This window comes from Puma concolor, chromosome D2 (assembly GCF_028749965.1).
Source record: "Puma concolor isolate L17-30 chromosome D2, mPumCon1.1.hap2, whole genome shotgun sequence".
In the NCBI taxonomy this organism is placed as follows: domain Eukaryota; kingdom Metazoa; phylum Chordata; class Mammalia; order Carnivora; family Felidae; genus Puma; species Puma concolor.
In genome coordinates this window covers 69352178-69371591 of record NC_141677.1, presented here as the reverse complement: position 1 = coordinate 69371591, position 19414 = coordinate 69352178, and the positions used below count along the sequence as shown (strand labels likewise).

At 34.4% G+C, this 19414-nt stretch overlaps 1 protein-coding gene across 5 annotated transcripts in view; it reads right to left on the bottom strand.

The window, feature by feature from the left end:
* The window catches only part of SHOC2 (SHOC2 leucine rich repeat scaffold protein), a 106775-nt gene that overhangs the window by 15059 nt on the left and 72302 nt on the right, over nt 1–19414 (bottom strand). For all 5 annotated transcript variants that reach the window (XM_086680851.1, XM_086680849.1, XM_086680848.1 and 2 more), the window contains 2 exons: nt 14025–14162; nt 1064–1194 (listed from right to left, as the gene is read on the bottom strand). In XM_086680851.1, coding sequence (XP_086536977.1) covers nt 1064–1194; nt 14025–14162 — 269 coding nt within the window. The remainder of the gene's footprint in view (nt 1–1063; nt 1195–14024; nt 14163–19414) is intronic.

The window sequence follows — 19414 nt, the reverse complement described above, 5'->3', positions numbered from 1 at the left end:
CAAGTGCACATGCGCCAGCATGGGAGGGGCAGAGAGAGAGGGGGGACACACAATCCAAAGCAGGCTCCAGGCTCTGAGCTGTCAGCACAGGGTCCAATGCTGGGCTCAAGGTCACAAACTGTGAGATCGTGACCTGAGGCAAAGTTGGGACACTTACCCGACTGAGCCACCCAGGCGCCCCCAAAGTACCTTTATTTTAAATTCAAACACACACACACACACACACACACACACACACACACACACACACACACACACACACGGGAAAACTAGAAATAGTCTAAAAGGTCACTTATATCAAACATTTTTAATTCTTAGGAAAAAAAGACTTTTTTTGCAAAGCTCAATCAATTAAGTCCATAATTCCATTCTTTTATTTGTTAGAATACTACAGTAAGATATTATGCTTGAATAACCATAAGCAAACATACAAGTTGTGGGTATGATAAAATAATATATAGCAAAAGAAGGAAAGACAAAAGAATATTGCATTCTGCCCAATAAATCTCTAAGCAAAATAAGTGAAAATATTTTTTCATAGAACAAAACCCAAATTAAAAATAATGTGTTAAAAAATAACAAATTTTGGTGACTGGCATATGCTAAATAGGCTTTAATATTATTGTATACGCAGGGTAATAATATGGGTCATGGAAGTGTTGTGGCTAATATTAATCTGATTAATAAATAGTATGTTCTATTCTATGTAGCTCATTCCTTTCTTGTATGATCTTTCTAGAGGACTTCTTAAAATAATTGAACTGGGTGGGGTAGAGTTTTAAAACAACTAACCATACAACTTTTCCTTAATAGCATTTGCTGTCAATTCCAAAATGACACAAGAAAGATTTCTACGGGAAAGTAGCCATTGATCTCTCACTTTAGTTTCTCTCTTTTATACATAAAAAAAGAAAAAAATTAGTGTGTTCCTATAATCATACCTATTCTTTCTTCTTTGGAATATTTATCTTAGTGGTGGCTAAATGTCTGTAGCATGCTCATTATTTAAACAATCTCAATAATCAAATTATTCACCCAGCTGTAAAGATTTACCACCTCTCACCTCTGGTAGAGCAGAAATGTTATTGTTCTCTAAATTCAGCTCTTCAAGGGCACTGCATTTTGCCAAGGATCTGGGTATTGCTGACAATCTGTTGTATCTCAGACCAAGACGACTTAAACTGGACAGGTTTCCTGTGAACACAAAAAAGAATTTTTTTTTTTTTTAATCTGATGAACTTGTCACTCTCCCTGGCAGTAATATGAATTACTGTGAAGTACTATTTCAGCAGAATCCTTAATTCCTAGCACCAAGGAACTACACACTACCCTTTCAATTAGGATGAAACTGAAACCACTTTTGTGTCCACTTGTCTTAGAGAAATAATGAAATACACAGTCATAAAGTCAATTTTAAAAATGAATTATTACAAAGTATTGGCATACTGTAAGAACAAATTGACCTATTTAGATATGGCCTAATTGAATGACAAAGTACTGTATCTTTTAAATTTATAATAATCATCCCATTTGTATATATGGGATCTTGATCCAACAAAGAACAATGGTTATATATAAAAATTTTCATGTAATTTTAACTAAATTTCCAAATTTCTAAAATGGCATTATTTAAAATACAAATGCACAATTATTTTGTGAGATTGGAAAGGTTCAGTATTTTTCATGAGTTTAAATACAAACGTTCCAAAATTTCTGAAGATCAACCTGATGGTAAAAAATTTCTGAATTTTTCTTTTAAATTCCTTTACATTAAAATTTTTTTAGAAAGTTAAAGTTATAATCTCTCTTAATAATCTAAGCATAACCAATTTAAGCACAAATTAGCTATAACTGAATACATTAAAAAGCAGAGTAGAAATATAGGCTAGTTTATTGGCAAGTTACATGTAAGCTTACATAGATGAATAAGAGGATACCTGCCATCATAAAAAATTTAATCAAACTTGATTTCCCAAACAATATACACTAGAGAACAAGTTTATTTTTGATACCAGAAAGGGAAAAAAAAAAAAGGTAACAGTTACAAGAATTTAGTTCAATGTAACTATTTGTCATGGCTGGTTAATTTCTTTTCTGACTTCACATTACAACTGTTGCTGTCACATTTTTAGATGGGCCAGGTTTAAATATCAAATGTAGCCTCTAGTTTTAAATTGAACAGTATTACCAGTGTTAAAAAAATTACAGCAGTAGATAGCTCCTGTGCCACACTTAACTTTTTGGAGACCAATATTTTGATGTCTGTCAACTTCTACCAACTTTCTGAAGTCTTCCCATTTCTTTCTCTTTGCTTTGACCATTTCTCAGAAAGTTATTGGGTAACTTTCTTTCTGAGATGTAACATTACCACAGTACTTACAGAAAACACATAATTAGCTTTTAACACAAATTAAGCCCTGGAACCCCACGAGGGCGGTCACTATGCCTCATAATCCTATCTAGTCATCACTCATCTGCATTGTTCCCTCTTGCTGAAGAGATCAGTGATTAAAGTTGTAAAAAATGATTAAACAGAGCCAATTCTTACTCTTTACATCTCCAAGACAATAATTAGTCATTCATAAAGTATTGTGACAATACCATAAATCTAGCCAGCATTATATAATGCAGAAAAACTTAGCAAACATTTCGATTCCTGTAGGAATTGTAATTAGACCTATTCCAGAGGTATGTTATTTTCATTTACATTACTTTCTTATGATAGTGTCTGGAAACTGGGCCAATAGTTTGCTGGTTCTGTTTAAGCAAGATTCCAACAGGCAGAAAACTGAATTCAAAAGCAACAATAAAAACTATCACTTAACAAAAACAAATTAATTTTGTCTTTAAAATGTTTTCTAAATTAACTAAGGATGCTTCACTAGAATCTTTCTAATGACATTCTGGTAAGATGTGTCAATTTTGGAGGGGGAAAAAAACAAGCTGAGGCTTGGACTTTCCAAAGCCCCAGAGAATTTAGAGAATAGAAATAAGGGCAAGAATAATATTTACTATTGTTATTACTGTATTATGACATTGAATATGATACAAATGTTTCTTAAAAGTTGGGTTGGCAAAAATAAAATAAGCTGTTTTATGATGAAATGTTAATTATAGTCATATTTGTAGTGACAAAAATGGGGTCAACCTATTTACTCAAGAATACATGAAGAATTACTTAAACTGGAGACACCACAGTGTCAGACAAAACAAAGGATTTTACATGATCTATAGGATTCTGGGAAAGTTACTTAACTGAGACTATTTCCTCATCCATGAAGTGGGGATAACACCAAATATTCCACAGCGTGGCTCTAAGGGTTAAATACAATGTGCATAAGATATGTAGCACAATGAGTGATACATAACAGATGGTCAAAACATGATTTTATTCTATAGAACATGTCTATATTCTGCTATATTCTATACCTATTAAAATTATGTTACAAAAATTTTAAGATGTGACTTTATGATGTTAAGTGAAAAAAGGTAATAAAAATTATGCATTTTGTATGATCTCAACGATGTAAAAAACAAGTGGAAAAGAGTGGAAAGAAAATATCAAAACTAAAGTTATCTCTATGTGGTAGAATTACAGAAGGTTAAAATGTTTTTCTTTGAACTTGCCTTTTCCTAATTTTCTATAGCTTTGTCATTTATTTTTTTTTTAATTTTTTTTAATGTTTTTATTTATTTTTGAGACAGAGAGAGACAGAGCATGAGCAGGGAAGGGGCAGAGAGAGAGACACAGAATCGGAAGCAGGCTCCAGGCTCTGAGCTGTCAGCACAGAGCCCCATATGGGGCTCGAACTCACAGACTGTGAGATCATGACCTGAGCCGAAGTCGGACGCTCAACCAACTGAGCCACCCAGGCACCCCTATAGCTTTGTCATTTAAAAACATTTTGATAAAGAAAAATCTGTAATTCTAAAGTATTTTAATTTTAAAATCTGCAAAATCTTTTACCATTCTTTTTTTGAATGAATATTTTACGTTATGGAGAGGTTTTATACTAATGTAGAGGTAAGACATTTGGACACTTTACATTGTGAGGCTCATCTGCATAAAGGGTAGATATGAGATAAACTGCAAAAACAGAGTGTGGTGGTTTGAATTCTTAGATAGACACCCTGATTAAAAAGAAAAAAGGCAAAAGATGATAAAATACCTAAGAAACAGCAGAAAGAACCATCTGAGGGTAATAAGCATGGACTTTAGCATAAGATATGGGAAGAGACTTACCAAAGCCACCAACTAGTTACTGGCAAAGCAAGAATCAAACTCAGAGGGCTCCTTATATCAAGTAATCATTCTTCAAGATCTCTACTGATTGTGCTCCAGTTTGCTTGTTATACCTCTTGACACAGAAGCAAAATATGTTCATTCTTACTGCCATGCTGTTGGTCCATGCTGTAGTGCTCGTGGAATACATTTTTATTCCATACGGAGTCCAACAGATTCATTCATTTATGAAGCTTTCCCTGGCCATTCCATCAAGATCTCATTGATTTTCCTGTACACTGGACTTATGGCTGCATACTGTTTTCACTATAAGATGGCATTTAATTATACTTGTTTTTATGTTGTCATTTCATAGATGAGTTACCTCCACCCAATAGACAAAACCCTTTAAGTAACAGACCTTACATATTTCTATCTCCCCACAGAGTATGCTTCAGTGCTAAGCACACAGCAGGCCTTCACTCATACTATCTTTTTTTCTTTAATGTTTATTTATTTATTTTAAGAGAGAGAGAGAGAGAGAGAGAGAGAGCGCGCGCGCGCACGTGTGAGCGAGTGCACACAGAACCCGAAGTGGGGGATGATCTAAAAAACCATGAGATCATGACCTGAACCGAAATTAAAAGCCTGATGCTTAACTGGCAGATGCTTAACTGACTAAGCCACCCAAGTGCCCCTATTCTGATTTTGAAAGTGAGAAATTCAAAAGTTATTTTGCTTTTGGACGATAAATTTTAGGAATCTGCTTCTATTTATTGGGCTTTTAAGTTGATAAGCATTTAGAATTTGGTTACCATAACTAATCTTTTGTTATTAGAGAAAGCTTCTAGGTCTTGATCAGAATTAAAAATGTTTAAAATATTGTATTTCTGTACTATTCTACTCTTAACAGTGATTGAATGAAGCATGTCAACTGATGGAACAAAATTATGGAGTCTTTGCACTTTACTCTTCAGGCAGATTTCAAAGACTCCTTGGCAAATGCTTCAGCCTTTTATTAAATGAAACAGGTTTCTTCCGCAGGCAAAGCAGTGGTATGAAGGACAGAAAGGGATGGTCTGTCTTACTTCCATTTTTTTCCCTAAGGTTGACTGCCTTTTTTACCTTTAACTTCATATAGCAAATTAAACTTTTACTATAACATTTTGAAGCTCTTTAAAATCAGATGTTATCACTGCATGTAGAAAAATTTCCACCTTGACCAGCCTTGTAGCTATAGTGGCCATAGGGCATGGGAGAGACAAAGAATAAAATATTTCTTCCTTCCTTCCCTATCTTAAAATGAGAACCAAAGAAAAGCATCTCATATAATTTTAAGATTTTACATTTTGTTCCCTAATAGAGAGAGGAGGACAAACAGTAAAATGTTTTAGTTTCTACAGTATTAAAAAGTATGAATGGGGGTGCCTGGGTGGCTCAGTCAGTTAAGTGTCTGACTCTTGATTTCAGCTCACGTCATGATCTCAGGATTCCAGAGATCAAGCCCCACTTCGGGCTCCTGCTGAGCATGGAGCCTGCTTGGGATTCTCTCTCCTTCTGTTTCTGCCCTTCCCCACTCATGTGCTTTCTCTTTCTCTCTCAAATAAATAAATAAATAAATAAATAAATAAATAGAAATAGAAATAGAAATAGAAATAGAAATAGAAATAGAAATAGAAATAGAAATAGAAATAGAAATAAAAAGTTAGAACAGGTTTCTTTAAACATTATAAAATGAGGGGAGCCTGGGTGGCTCAGTGGATTAAGCATCTGACTTCAGCTCAGGTCATGATCTCATGGTTCAGGAGTTTGAGCTCTCCCATCCGGCTCACTGATAACAACTCAGAGCCTGGAGCCTGCTTCAGATTCTGTGTGTGTGTCTCTCTCTGCCCCTCCTCCCCTGCTTGCACTCTGTCTCTGTCTTTCTCAAAAATAAATACGATCTTGTATCTCCCTCTCTGCCCCTCTTGTGCTTGTGCTCTCTCTCAAAAATAAACATTAAAAAAATTTACAAAATGAAAATGATGTAGTCAAAATGCCACATGACATTATCTAATACAGAAATTAGTGGTTATTTAAGCAAAAATAGTACCTCCAACTTTCTTGAACTTTTTCTTTTTCCTTTTTTTGGTGGGGTAGAAGAAGTTGAACTTCCAAAACTGTAATCTGTAAGAATATGCTGTTCTGATGAACAGCTCACATTTGTGAAGCCCTTACCACTTTACTGAGAGCATGGCATGTTCAGAGTCATCCACATTTTGCCAAAATCCATTACTCTCAAAAAAAAGAAGGGTGAAATATCAAAACTCTCTTGTGCCAGACAAAAAACCTGGACATCAGAAATCTGATATTTACTGTGATTCACCCGCTGCAGTGGTTTCAACTCTAACCTCTTTCAGTAAGCAGGTTTTACCACAAACTAAACCACAGCCTAGAAATCAAGCCATAGCTTGCTTTAATGTTGAGCCATTGTGACTAAGAAATAAAATCAATGTTGCTGAGCTTCTGTGTATAAATGTAGGCTGATCACTGCCAATCACTGGCATTTAGCTTTAAGTGCTTAACTTTAAATGTAAGTTGTTCTGTGCTCTGCTCTGACAGCTTGCTTTCTTATGCTGTCAGATTTTTAAATTACAGCAACATCAAATGGCTATGAATTAAAATTGGATGCTTTTAACTTCAGCAAATATAATCAGCATCTTTAGGTTAATTCAGTATAACTTTTGAGTAAATTTCTTACTCAAATGATCTTAATCTTATTTTAACAAAGTCTCAAAAAAAAAAAAAAACAAATCAGAAAAGACACAGTTTTAATGATTAAATAATGTCAAAGGTTTTTTTTTTTCCAGAAATGGTGAAGAAACTAATATCAACCTGAAAAGCAAGCAATATAAAGAATTCTTAAATGAAAACCTTTAAGAATGCCACAATTAAAAAGAAAACTAGTAAAGCTGCAATATGAAGTTGCACTGCAATTACCTAAAACGTAATTATTAAAACTCTACTTGTTGCTATAACCATAATTACTGTAACATTTCTTCAGAGCCCAGTGCAACAAAATATCTCTGAATTGTTCTGTGCTCCAGCCTCGAAGGCCAGGTCTTGTTGCAGATTTCTTTCTTTATCTCATTTGAGAAGAAATAGAAAATAAAACATTTTTTCCAATTTACCACTATCCACCACTGGTTTCAGAAAATCACCAGAGTTACCTCAGAAGGCTTTAATGAAACAAAATGACTGCTGTAACGAAGTTTAATTATTTTCTTTAGTCATAACTGACTCTTGAATGAGAAAATATTTACATGAAAGAGAATATATTTTTTACTCAGCAGGGTAGACTAACGGTTAAATCAGAGAGACTGTAAATATGTTTTTAAGTACTCTCTCACTTAACTGCAACCAGCTGTCTCCTCCCCACTTCCTTCTGCCTCTTCTTCACAGAACAAGGTGTAAATGGCAGTGACTACTGCCAACCAGTGATAACTACTCTAGGAGGGTTCATCTTAATTAAAGAAAGGGGTAAAAACATCTTGATCTACTTGTAAGAAAAAAAAAGGCAAGGAAATAAAGTGATTTTTAGAAAACTGACTGTCAGGTGGCAATTAAAAGATCTCATTTCAATTGTGAATTAGGGCAAGTTTCTCTGGTCCAGAAAAAAGAGAGTAGAGCAGCTGCTCAGGACTCAAATCAACTGTGCAGGACAGGTGTTCATTTTTGTTTGTTTGTTTTTCATTTTAAGTTATACTTTTCAAGAAGTAGACTAGGAAAAAAAAGGAAAAGTATCAGAAGAACCATATTCCAGTTAGTTTGCTACTAAATGTTTTGGGGTGAATTTCTCTTCTCCAATAAACAAGAGGAAGAATCTCAAAGGTCAATTAAGACTGTTGAGATTTATAACAGACCAAGACACAAATGTTCAAATTTCTCACCAAATCTCAACCTTCTGCTATACAAAATACTAGGGATGAGAGGGATGGAAAAGGCAAAGTAATTATTTTAATAATAATAAATGACAGTATTATAGGGGCACCTGAGTGGCTCAGTTGATTGTCTGACTCTTGATTACAGCTCAGGTCATAATCTCATGGTTTGTGAGTATGGGCCCCACATAGGACTCTGTGCTGAGAGTATAGGACCCTGCTTGGGATTCTCATTCTCTCTCTCTCTCTCTCTCTCTCTCTCTCTCTCTCTCTCTCTGTCCTTCCCATTCGTGGGCGCTCTGTCTCTGTCTCTCTCAAAATAATAAACTTAAAAAAATGACAATATTATAAAAAATTATAATAAACATTACTTATTCACTTTGCCATTATTTGGATTAACAGTTATAAATACTCCGTTTGCTGAAAACTATCAAAGCATATAAAAATAAATAAAATATTAAATTTTTTCTTATTGTTGGGGCACCTGGGTGGCTCAGTTGGTTAAGTGGCCAACTTCGGCTCAGGTCATGACCTTGCGGTTCAGGAGTTTAAGCCCCATATTGGGCTCTGTGCTGACGGCTCAGAGCCTGGAGCCTGCTTTGGACTCTGTCTCTCCTTCTCTCTGCCCCTCCCCTGCTCATTCTCTGTCTCTGTCTCTCTCTCTTTCTTAAAAATACACATTAAAAATTTTTTTAATAAAATTTTTCTTATTGTTAATATTTCAGTTCTCATTGATTTCCAATACATACTTGTAACCTGATCACATAGAATATGCTAGAAGCAAGGCATCTGTGTTATTCTGAGATGGTATCTTAACCACAACAGATTAATAATGAAGTCAAATGTTTTCATATTAATAAACATACTTAAAATATAGTAAATCTGATAGAAGAAGAGATACATACAATTAAGAAATCCAGGAGAAAGGCGGCTACATGGTGAAGTCACTCTTTGTCAGAGGAAGTAAATCCAAGACACCCTGACCCTAGTCCTAGTAAATGTAAGATGTTATCATCCACTACCACCTATACTTCCTCTTTTTGCCAGGGCTGTTCATTTTTGTACTTTAATTTCATCCCCCTTTGATTGTTATTTAACATAACAGAGATATAGACACATGCATAAAATATTAAACAAAACATTGTTGGACTATTTAAGAGTAAGACCAGGGCTGATTGAGGAACAAACCCTATATATATATATATCCATTTGATCAGCTGAAAGAGGAGAGGAAATTATGTGGGTATTTAAGAGAAAGATCATAAGCAGAGACACCAAGAAGTATAAAGGCCCCTACAGTAGAACTTGCCTGATAACGCTTAAGGACCAATAAAGTGTTTAGCATCTATAATATCCTAAGAAATATACAGTGACTAAGCATCAGTGAGAGGGATATGAGTATTAATACCAGTTCAAGCATCTTTAATTTTGGTTTCCCTAGCTGATTTGCAATAAATAACCTTTATTTTTCTTTCTACAACTGAGCAAGACTTTAATTTTATAAAAGAAGTTGCTTTTTTAAAGTGCTTTTATATAACATTCCACTGAAAACTGATCATGTTAAGATTATGCATTATTCTTTCTTTTTTCCTTTACTGTTGCCATTAGTTGGCTGTTTAGAACAAGCAAACTTACAGACCTATCTTTCAACGTAGGAATATACAATCTATGTAAATAGGTCTACATAACCCAAGAAAACCATAATAAGTATATAAACTACATAAAACTATCAAAATTAAACCTATGTGTTGAGTTGGCTCAGAGTATCCCAGGTAAATGGACCATGAAAGATCAACACTAAGAAGTTATAATAGAGTTCTTAAATATACTAGAGTTCTTGAATTTCAGAAATGAAGAAAAGTACTCTGCATGGCCAGGCAAAAAGATTAAGTCACTTGCAATGGGGAAAAAATTGAACTGGCCTCATACTTTTGTACATTCAATGCCAGAAGACAGTAGAACTCTCTCTTAGTTTTACAAAGATTCTTAAAGTAAACAAAGCTGGACCCAATGATTTTTATATCCATCCAAACTGTTCAAATATAAAGATTACAAACAGAGATGCCTGGGTGGCTGAATCAGTTAACTGTCTGACTCTCGGTTTTGGTTTAGGTCATGATCTCATGGTTCGTTGAGTTCAAGCCCTGCATCAGGCTCTGTGTTGACAGCACAGAGCTTGCTTGGGATTCTCTCTTTCTCTCTCTCAAAATAAATTAATTAATTAAAAAAAAATAAAGGCTACAAACATTCTATAACTAGGGAATAGTTATTTATGAACTGTTTCTAAGAAAACACTACAAGACTGACTTAAGCCAACCAAGAGATGACTGGGACAACTATGGCAACAGGACTGTCAATGAACATGAAGATGAAAAAGAACCAGAGATCAGTCAGCACAAGATATATATACCATGAATGTCCCAACAGTGTAATTAACACAAATTAGGAGGAAATAAGGACAAAAAAGGACAGGTAGTAGAATAAATTTACTGATTGCCTCATCTATGTCATTCCACTCAGTAAACACAGAACACATATTCAGCTGCACATGGAAGACTTATCACATACTGAGCCATAAAAGAAGTCTCAATAAATTTAAATGATTCAGGTCACAAGTTATGTTTTCAATCACAACAGAATTACATTAGAAATCATCAACAGAAAACCCCTTGGACAATTGTCAGATACTGGGAACTAAATAACGCACTTCTAAATAAACCACAGATCACAGAAGAAACGAAAAAGTAAATTAGAAGGTATTTTGAACAAAACCAAAGAGAAAAACACAATGTATCAGGATTTGGGGAATGGTACTAAAGCAGTACATAAGGAGAAATTTATAGCACTAGATATATGTATGAGAAGAAATCTTCAAAGTAACAGCATACAACACAAATTAAATATGTCAGTATGTAGTACAAACAAACTCCACCTCACATCAATGACATCAAGCTTCCACTATAAGAAACCCAAAAAGAATAAAACTCATAGCAGATAATAAAGGCCAAAGTGGAAATCAATGAAATAAAAGTCAAAGAAACAGAGAAAATCAATAAAATTTAGAAATAACCAATGTAATTGATACAATCTAATCAAACAGGAAAAAAGAGAGAAGATCTAAGTTACTAAGTTACTGATATCAGGAATGAGAGTATAGATTCTATAATACTACCATATTATTATTAATAAGGGAATATTATAAACAATTTTATGCCTATTAAATGTGACAACTTAAATGAAATGAACCTATTCCTTGAAAGACATAAATGATTACGTTTGCTCAAGAATAAAGTGATAACCTAAACAGCTCTCTTTTAAGGAAACTGAAATTGTTTTTAAAAGCATTCCTACAAAGAAACATCTGGACCCAGGTGGCTTCATTGATGAATCTTACCACAGCTTAAAGGAAGAAATAATGATAATTTTATACAAACTGTTCCCAAAACTGAAGAGTAGAAAACATTTCCAGGGGCGCTTGGGTGGCGCAGTCGGTTAAGCATCCGACTTCAGCCAGGTCACGATCTCACGGTCTGTGAGTTCGAGCCCCGTGTCAGGCTCTGGGCTGATGGCTCAGAGCCTGAAGCCTGTTTCCGATTCTGTGTCTCCCTCTCTCTCTGCCCCTCCCCTGTTCATGCTCTGTCTCTCTCTGTCTCAAAAATAAATAAACGTTGAAAAAAAAATTTTTTTAAAAAAAGAAAACATTTCCATACTTATTATATGTAACCAGCATTACCCTAAAACTGAAACTAGACAAAGACAAGTTTTAGAACATTATATGTGACTAGAAGGTATATTCAAAGCAATTAAGTAAATCTAATTTTTAAAACTACCAGAATGTATCTTTTTTCACTATGTCTTCTTGGTAAGCAATGTCAATCATATTAGCTGGGTTTTTGTCAAGTTCAGGGCAAGATTATAAAAGTGTATTTTATTAGTTTCTTCATTGTATTACTTATATTCTCTTTCTAGAACTCCTAGTCTTTTCTCCCAAGACTCTTTTTCAATTATTTTGTATCTATTTCAAATATTTTGTATCTTCTTTTTGTTTCAGATTCTAAGGGACTTCTTCCACTGATCCTACACCATCGCTCTTTTGGTCTTTGGATGTGTTCATTATATTATACAGTATTTCCTTTAAAGTTAAACTTTATATGGCAAGGATATTTCTAAGCAAAGTATTCTTTGCTTCTTTTTTATATCAGCCTGATCATGTTCTATAGATGTAATACAGATCTTTTCTCTTTTTCCTCAAGGGCCATTTTTCTTTTGTTTATTTTGGCCATTTCAATAGATTTTAGAGAGAAAAGGAAGAAAGAATTGCATTCGGTCTCTATTGAACCAGAAACTGGGATTCTTTTATTTACACAGGAAATCTGGTAAAATTATTATGAATATTAGTAGAGCAATTCACTATATGCTGTACATCATCTTGCCTTTCAGAGATGAATCTAATGCAGTTAACTAGAACACTTAGTCTGTTGCCACTACAAATAACAATGTGATATAAAGAACTCTGGACCAAGAATCACAAAGATACAGGTTCCAATGGCTAGCTGTTACAGCCTAAAGAAGTCTCAGACTGCTTTCCCATGAAGAAATAGCTGTCCTGTAACCTAGAACAATTTAATATAACTTATTTAAAAATTTTTTAATGACTGCTTCTGTTTCAAGTAACAGTAGACTAGGTAATTCAGACAAACCCTTCCACTGAAAAAAATTTAAAACTCTTCCAAAACCAAAGTCACAGAGCTAACAAGAGAATGACTAATAACCAGGGCAGAAATCAGGTGGGAACCCAAAGAAATAAGCAAAATAATGGAGAAAATTTTGTCCTAAGAGTGCTTCTCTAACTAGAAGATTCAGCTAACTGGGCATGTTTCTGCCAAGAGTCAAAATCTACAGCCAGCCAAGGGTGGACAGTCCAGAAATCAATGTCAACAGCTAAGGGCTGTACCTTAGCACTAAGAGTAAACCGAAGTAAAACAGCCCTCCAAGTAGTCTACATGCTACTTTTGAATGACCAGGGACCAGAAAAATCTCAAACCTTAGAACACAGAAGCATTCAAGTGGTCCCTTAGGCACCTGACAGAAACAAACAAAAATCTTTCTGGAGAAAGATATCACCATCACAGGCCTCTTATGATTTAGTAACAGAACCACAGAAATATTCATTATAGAAATTATAAAAATTAAGTACAGGTATAAGGTATAAGTTTCCTAAATAAACATTATAGTATCCTTATAACAAACCAGTAACTGAAAAGGTGTCCAAACTTTTTAAAATTTCTTTTACTGGTTTGTACAACTATATGGGCATTTAGAAAGATAAACATGATTCTATAAATATAAAACATATCACAACAAGCACTTCCAACTTTTGGAGGCTGTGGCTAGGTCTTTGAAACACATTTTGTACGTCAAGACATCTCTTATCTTAGTCCCTTCAATAGCAGAGATGAACAAACTTTAAGCTATGTTGGCCAAGATTTTAAAAACTAAACAGTAGTGGTTTTATTTTTCAGTGTGGTTTGCTTTAGCAAAGGGACCACACCCTATATAATAGCATGCAACATTCTGAAATAAGCAAAAACAAAAAATGCACTCATTCTGCAATTTAAGCAGTTACAAAACATATATTCAATATCCAATATTCAACATTCTTTTTTATAGTCTAATTGAACTCCTTTCCTAAAACCTAATTATTTTCTTCACCAAGAAATGGAAATAAAAACCACTTTTAAAATACTCTCTTTTAGAAGTTTTACTACTTTAATGGTGAATTTTAATCTTTTAACTTTTCTTATAGAAATGGATCAAAAATAGTCTTTTTAATGTCCAAGTAGTTACAAATGACTATCAGTATCTTCTCTCTCCATTCATACCTATAGTATCTGGGAGGTCTAGCAGTTCATTGTGCTGCAAGTCAAGGTTGGTTATCTGTGTGCAGTTTCCAATCTCCTTTGGGAGGTGTTCAAGTTGATTGTGAGCTACATCCAGCGTAATGAGGTTACATAATTCACCTGTAAAATTGACCAACATAAAAATTTAACAAGAATTATTAATGAATATATTAAATAAAACTGAAAGAAAACTTCATGTTTTTTATCATAATTATACTTTCTGAAAAGGTAACAAACACAAGATCTGAAACTGTTAGAAAATGACAGCTTACAAATATTAAATCATTATGTTGTACACCTGGAACTATTGTAATGTTATCTGTCAATTATACCTCAATAATGATAAAAAAGAGAAAATGACATCTAATAAAGTTAAAATGTTGATTATAAATGACTACCGATCAATATAAATAACCACCAATATTATACACATAGATTCAAGTAACCAATTCAACCACATTTATGTTTGTAAATTCCATACTTTAAATAGAGCTCACCAATTTTTTAACCAAATTCAACACAAAATATCAAATTCATCTTGAGTTCAATTTGACGGTCAGGTCACCTTCTATCTCAAAATATATATGCTTTCAAATAGGCATACATTCTGATGTCACAGAAATGTACAAAGTGAGGGGCGCCTGAGTGGCTCAGTCAGTTAAACGTTGGACTTCGGCTCAGGTCGTGACCTCTTGCAGTTTGTGAATTCGAGCCCCGTGTCAGGCTCTGTGCTGACAGCTCAGAGCCCGGAGGCTGCTTCAGATTCTATGTCTCCCTCTCTCTCTGCTCCTCCCCTGTTCACACTCTGTCTCTCTACCGAAAATAAACAAATATTTAAAAAAAAAATGAAAATGAGATTTATAAACTGACTCTAGATTTAAGAGTACTGCAAAAGGTTAGAAAATAAGGTATATTTTTCCGCATTCTGGTTGAAAGGACTGTACTGGCAATTCAAATTATTCTTAGTGTTATTCTGCAACAAAGAATGTTGCACATTTGAACATAAAGTTTTTGAACTAACAGCTACATTGGTTCCCTCATGATTTCCCTTTTGTTCTAAAAGCAGAAGCTGGAAATACTGAAAAAGTAAGATGAGCAAATAAAGTGCATAAAACTCTGAAAATTGGGTCTGGGATTATTAAGCCACATTGTTATAAATACAGGCAACAAAAGAGAAAATGGATAAACTGAATTTCATCAAAATTAAAAACATATGTTCCATTAAAGGATACTATCGAGAGTGAAAAGGCAACCCACAAAATGGGAGAAAATATCTGCAAATCATGTTATCTGCTAAAGGATTAATATCTAGAACATATAAAGAACTCTTACAACTCAACAACAACAAAAACCCCGATTCATAAATGGTCAAAGAACTTTAATAGACATTTGTCCAAAAAAATCTACAAATGGCCACTAAATATACGAATATGCTCAATATCACTACTCACTAAAAAAAAAAAAATCAAATCAAAGGTACAGTGAGATACCACCTCACATCCATTAGAATGGCTATAATTGAGGGGCACCTGGGTGGCTCAGTCGGTTAAGTGTCCGACTTCGGCTCAGGTCATGATCTCATGGCTTGTTGAGTTCAAGCCTCGCGTCGGGCTGTGCTGACAGCTTGGAACCTGGAGCTTGCTTCAGATTCTGTGTCTCCCTCTCTCTCTGCCCCTACCCTGCTCATACTCTCTCTCTCTCTCTCAAAAATAAACATTAAAAACATAATAAATAAATAAATAAATAAATAAATAAATAAATAAATAAATAGAATGGCTATAATCAAAAAACAGAAAATAACAAATGTTGGCAAGGAGGTGGAGAAACTGGACCCTTGTGCTTTACCACTCAGGTTTCTCAGGATGAAGACAGAAGAAAAATCCCCTCCTGTTCTTACCCAAGCACTGTATAATCAAATTCTAGAAAATCCAAAACACAAAGAAAATTTTGGAAGAAGCTACAGGATAAAAGCACCTTACTTTTAGAGGAACAAGGGTAAAAATTGTACTAGACTTCTCTTCAGAATACCACTTAAGCAAAAAAAAAAAAAAAAAAAAGAAAGAAAGAAATGAAATATTTAGTCTTGAAAGAAAAAAAACATCAACCTAAAAGTCTGTATCCAGTGAAAGTATCCTTCAAAAGTAAAAGAGAAATAAAGACTTTGTCAAACAAAAATTGACGAAGTTTGTCGCCAGTAGACCTGTCTTGCAAGAAATACTAAAAGAAGTTCTTCGAAAAGAAGAAAATTATATAGGATGGTAATTTGGATCTATATGAAAGAAGAGCATGACCTAACAGATAACAGGCTTGTTCAAAGTAATAATAGCAACAATATATTAGATGATTGTAGATTAAGGATAAATGAAACGAATGACAGCAGTGTTATAAGGGACAGAAGGGAGGAATTGGCTATATTCTGTTATAAGGTAACCACACTACCCATGAAGTGGTATAGTGTTATTTGAAAGTTGACTAATATTAGCTGTAAATTCATACTGCAGACTCTAGGACAAAACACTCACTCTTACATCTAAAAATTAAAAGAAGTGGGGCGCCTGGGTGGCGCAGTCGGTTAAGCGTCCGACTTCAGCCAGGTCACGATCTCGCGGTCCGTGAGTTCAAGCCCCGCGTCGGGCTCTGGGCTGATGGCTCAGAGCCTGGAGCCTGTTTCCGATTCTGTATCTCCCTCTCTCTCTGCCCCTCCCCCGTTCATGCTCTGTCTCTCTCTGTCCCCAAAATAAATAAACATTGAAAAAAAAAATTAAAAAAAATAAAAATTAAAATTAAAAGAAGTATAAACAATACACTAAGAAGAGAGAAAATGGAGTAATATAAAATCCTCATTTAAAACCAAATAATGCAAAAGATGATGAAAGAACAAGTTTAGCTAATAGAAAACAGTTACCAATATAGTTTATATTAATCCAATAGAACCAGTAAACATTTTATATGTAATAAATATACGAAATAAAAGAGACTGTCAGAGGGGCTCAGTTGGTTAAGCATCTGACTCTTGATTTCAACTCCTGTCACGATCTCACAGTTTGGGTTTCTGAGATCGAGTCCCTCTTCAGGCTCTGGGGTGACAGTGTGGAGCCTGCTTGGGATTCTCTCAGCTCCTCTACTGCTCATGTGCGCATGCACTCTCTCTTTCAAAATAAACAAACATTAAAAAAAAACAAAAAACCCAGGGGCACCTGGGTAGCTCAGTTAAGTGTTCGTCCAACTTCAGCTCAGGACATGATCTCAGGGTCCACGAGTTCAAGCCCTGCACCGGGCTCTGTGCTGACAGCTCAGAGCCTGGATGGAGCCTGCTTCAGATTCTGGGTTTCCCTTTCTCTCTGCCCCTCCCCAACTCGTGCTCGCTCGCTCTCTCTCTCAAAAACAAAAACATTAAAAAACATTTAAAAAACCCCAACTGCATGTTGTCTTCAAAAAAGCCACTTTAAATACAGACACCGGTAGATTAAAAGTAATGGGATAGAGAAATACAAAGTTAATGTTAATCAAACGAAAGTGGGAGTAGCTACAATAAATTCAGACAAAGTTGACTTCAAAGTAAGGAAAATTATCAGGGATATAGAAAGCATTACATAATGGCAAATGGAGCAACTCTCCAAAACATAATCCTTAAAGTGTACATACCTGCTTATCTCCTCTATATCTAGTATTTTGTGTGTGTGTGTGTGTGTGTGTGTGTGTATTATAGCATCATGTTAACTTAAAGAATGAATGAAGATAACTGGGGAAGGTAAAATTTGGGCTCTAATACTCTTCAAGCCAGAAGTAATAAAAACATTTTTTTTATATTTGCCATCATCTTTTGTAATAAATGATACTTGAAATTTAGTTTCCATTAAAATAACTTCTACTACCCTAAAGGAAGATACTCCAAAAGTGAGTTGAGGCAAGTAAATAAAGCAAGATGGAAGACTTTAACTTTAACCCATATGGAACAGGGGTGATTCAACTCAGTTACCAATATACTGTGGGACTCCTCAACTTCAGTACTATGACATTTTGGACTGGATAATTCATTGCTATAGGAGGCTGTCTTATGTATAAGCAGCACCCCTAGCCTTTACCATTAAATGCAAATAGCACCCACCAACCAAGCTGTAACAATCAAAATTGTCTCTAGACATTAACAAATGTCCTCTGTTGTAACATTAACAAAATTGCTCTCAGTTGAGAATCACGGATACGATGGAATGACAAAATTCAATACTATCCAATTTTCACACTTTTCAAAAGAAGCTGGAAACCTAGATTTTCATGTAAAATCTTTTAATGCTTAAATGCTAACTAATTCTTAGGTTAAAACAGAACAAAACACTGTCTTACTAAACACATTTGTGGACCTTTTTCAGTATTCAGAATGCCAGTTTGATAACCTCTGAACATAGATCAGTTACTAACATTTTAGGACAGAAATTTGCATATGACTATCTAATATTAAAACTAAAAAGTGTTTTTAAAAAGCAGAATATAATCACCTGGACTCAAATTAAGTTAAACCCTTTTGATTTGTGTAAATCACCACATGGCAACTGGACTACTTTGAACACATATTCTCTCCAGAAAGTTATACTCCAGCACTACAAAACTCTGCAAAGTCAGGAAATCATGGTAATACTGACATATTAGGCAAGAGTGTCACCTAGTAACACTAATACTTCTTTCTCACAATCTAGTAATCTCTAAATATTTTGAAAATGATTAAAACTCAGAAAATGTGATTTAATTTTAACAACACACAAAAAAATAACATGATTTAAAAATCTGGTCTGTTAGTCCCTGAAATATTGTATTGTACACTCTATTATATACATTATATTAATGTATATTATATATATTATATAGTTAAGTATAGTTATATATAGTATTGTGGATTAAATGTGAAAATTATTTTAGACTTTCCCCAAAATCCATGTATGAATTTTAAGATCCATGAAGAACTTAAAATTTTCTTCAGTCCAAAGAAAAAGATCTAGTAAACTTCAGGGAAGTTTATCATTTATATATAGTTTCCATGAAAATCTGAAATATTTTCAAAACTAATCCAAAATGTCCTATTTAATGCAATCAACAAAACCTTCTTAGTGGTGGTGGTGGGACAGTTTAAGATTGCTCTTCTTTAGAGTAATACTCATAACTTCCCAAGCTTCTCTTGTTCATATTCAAACAGTTAGAAACCTCTGAAAATTGTGAATATATGATAAATTCTGTAGTTGGCAACACTGTGCCAGGGTAAGAGCCTAGGTTACAATTTGCAAGATATTTACGTATTAAATATCTAAGCACTTCATGAAATAATTTGCTATAGCACTATTTGCTATTTCTATACTCTGTCCAGCTACACAGTAAACATG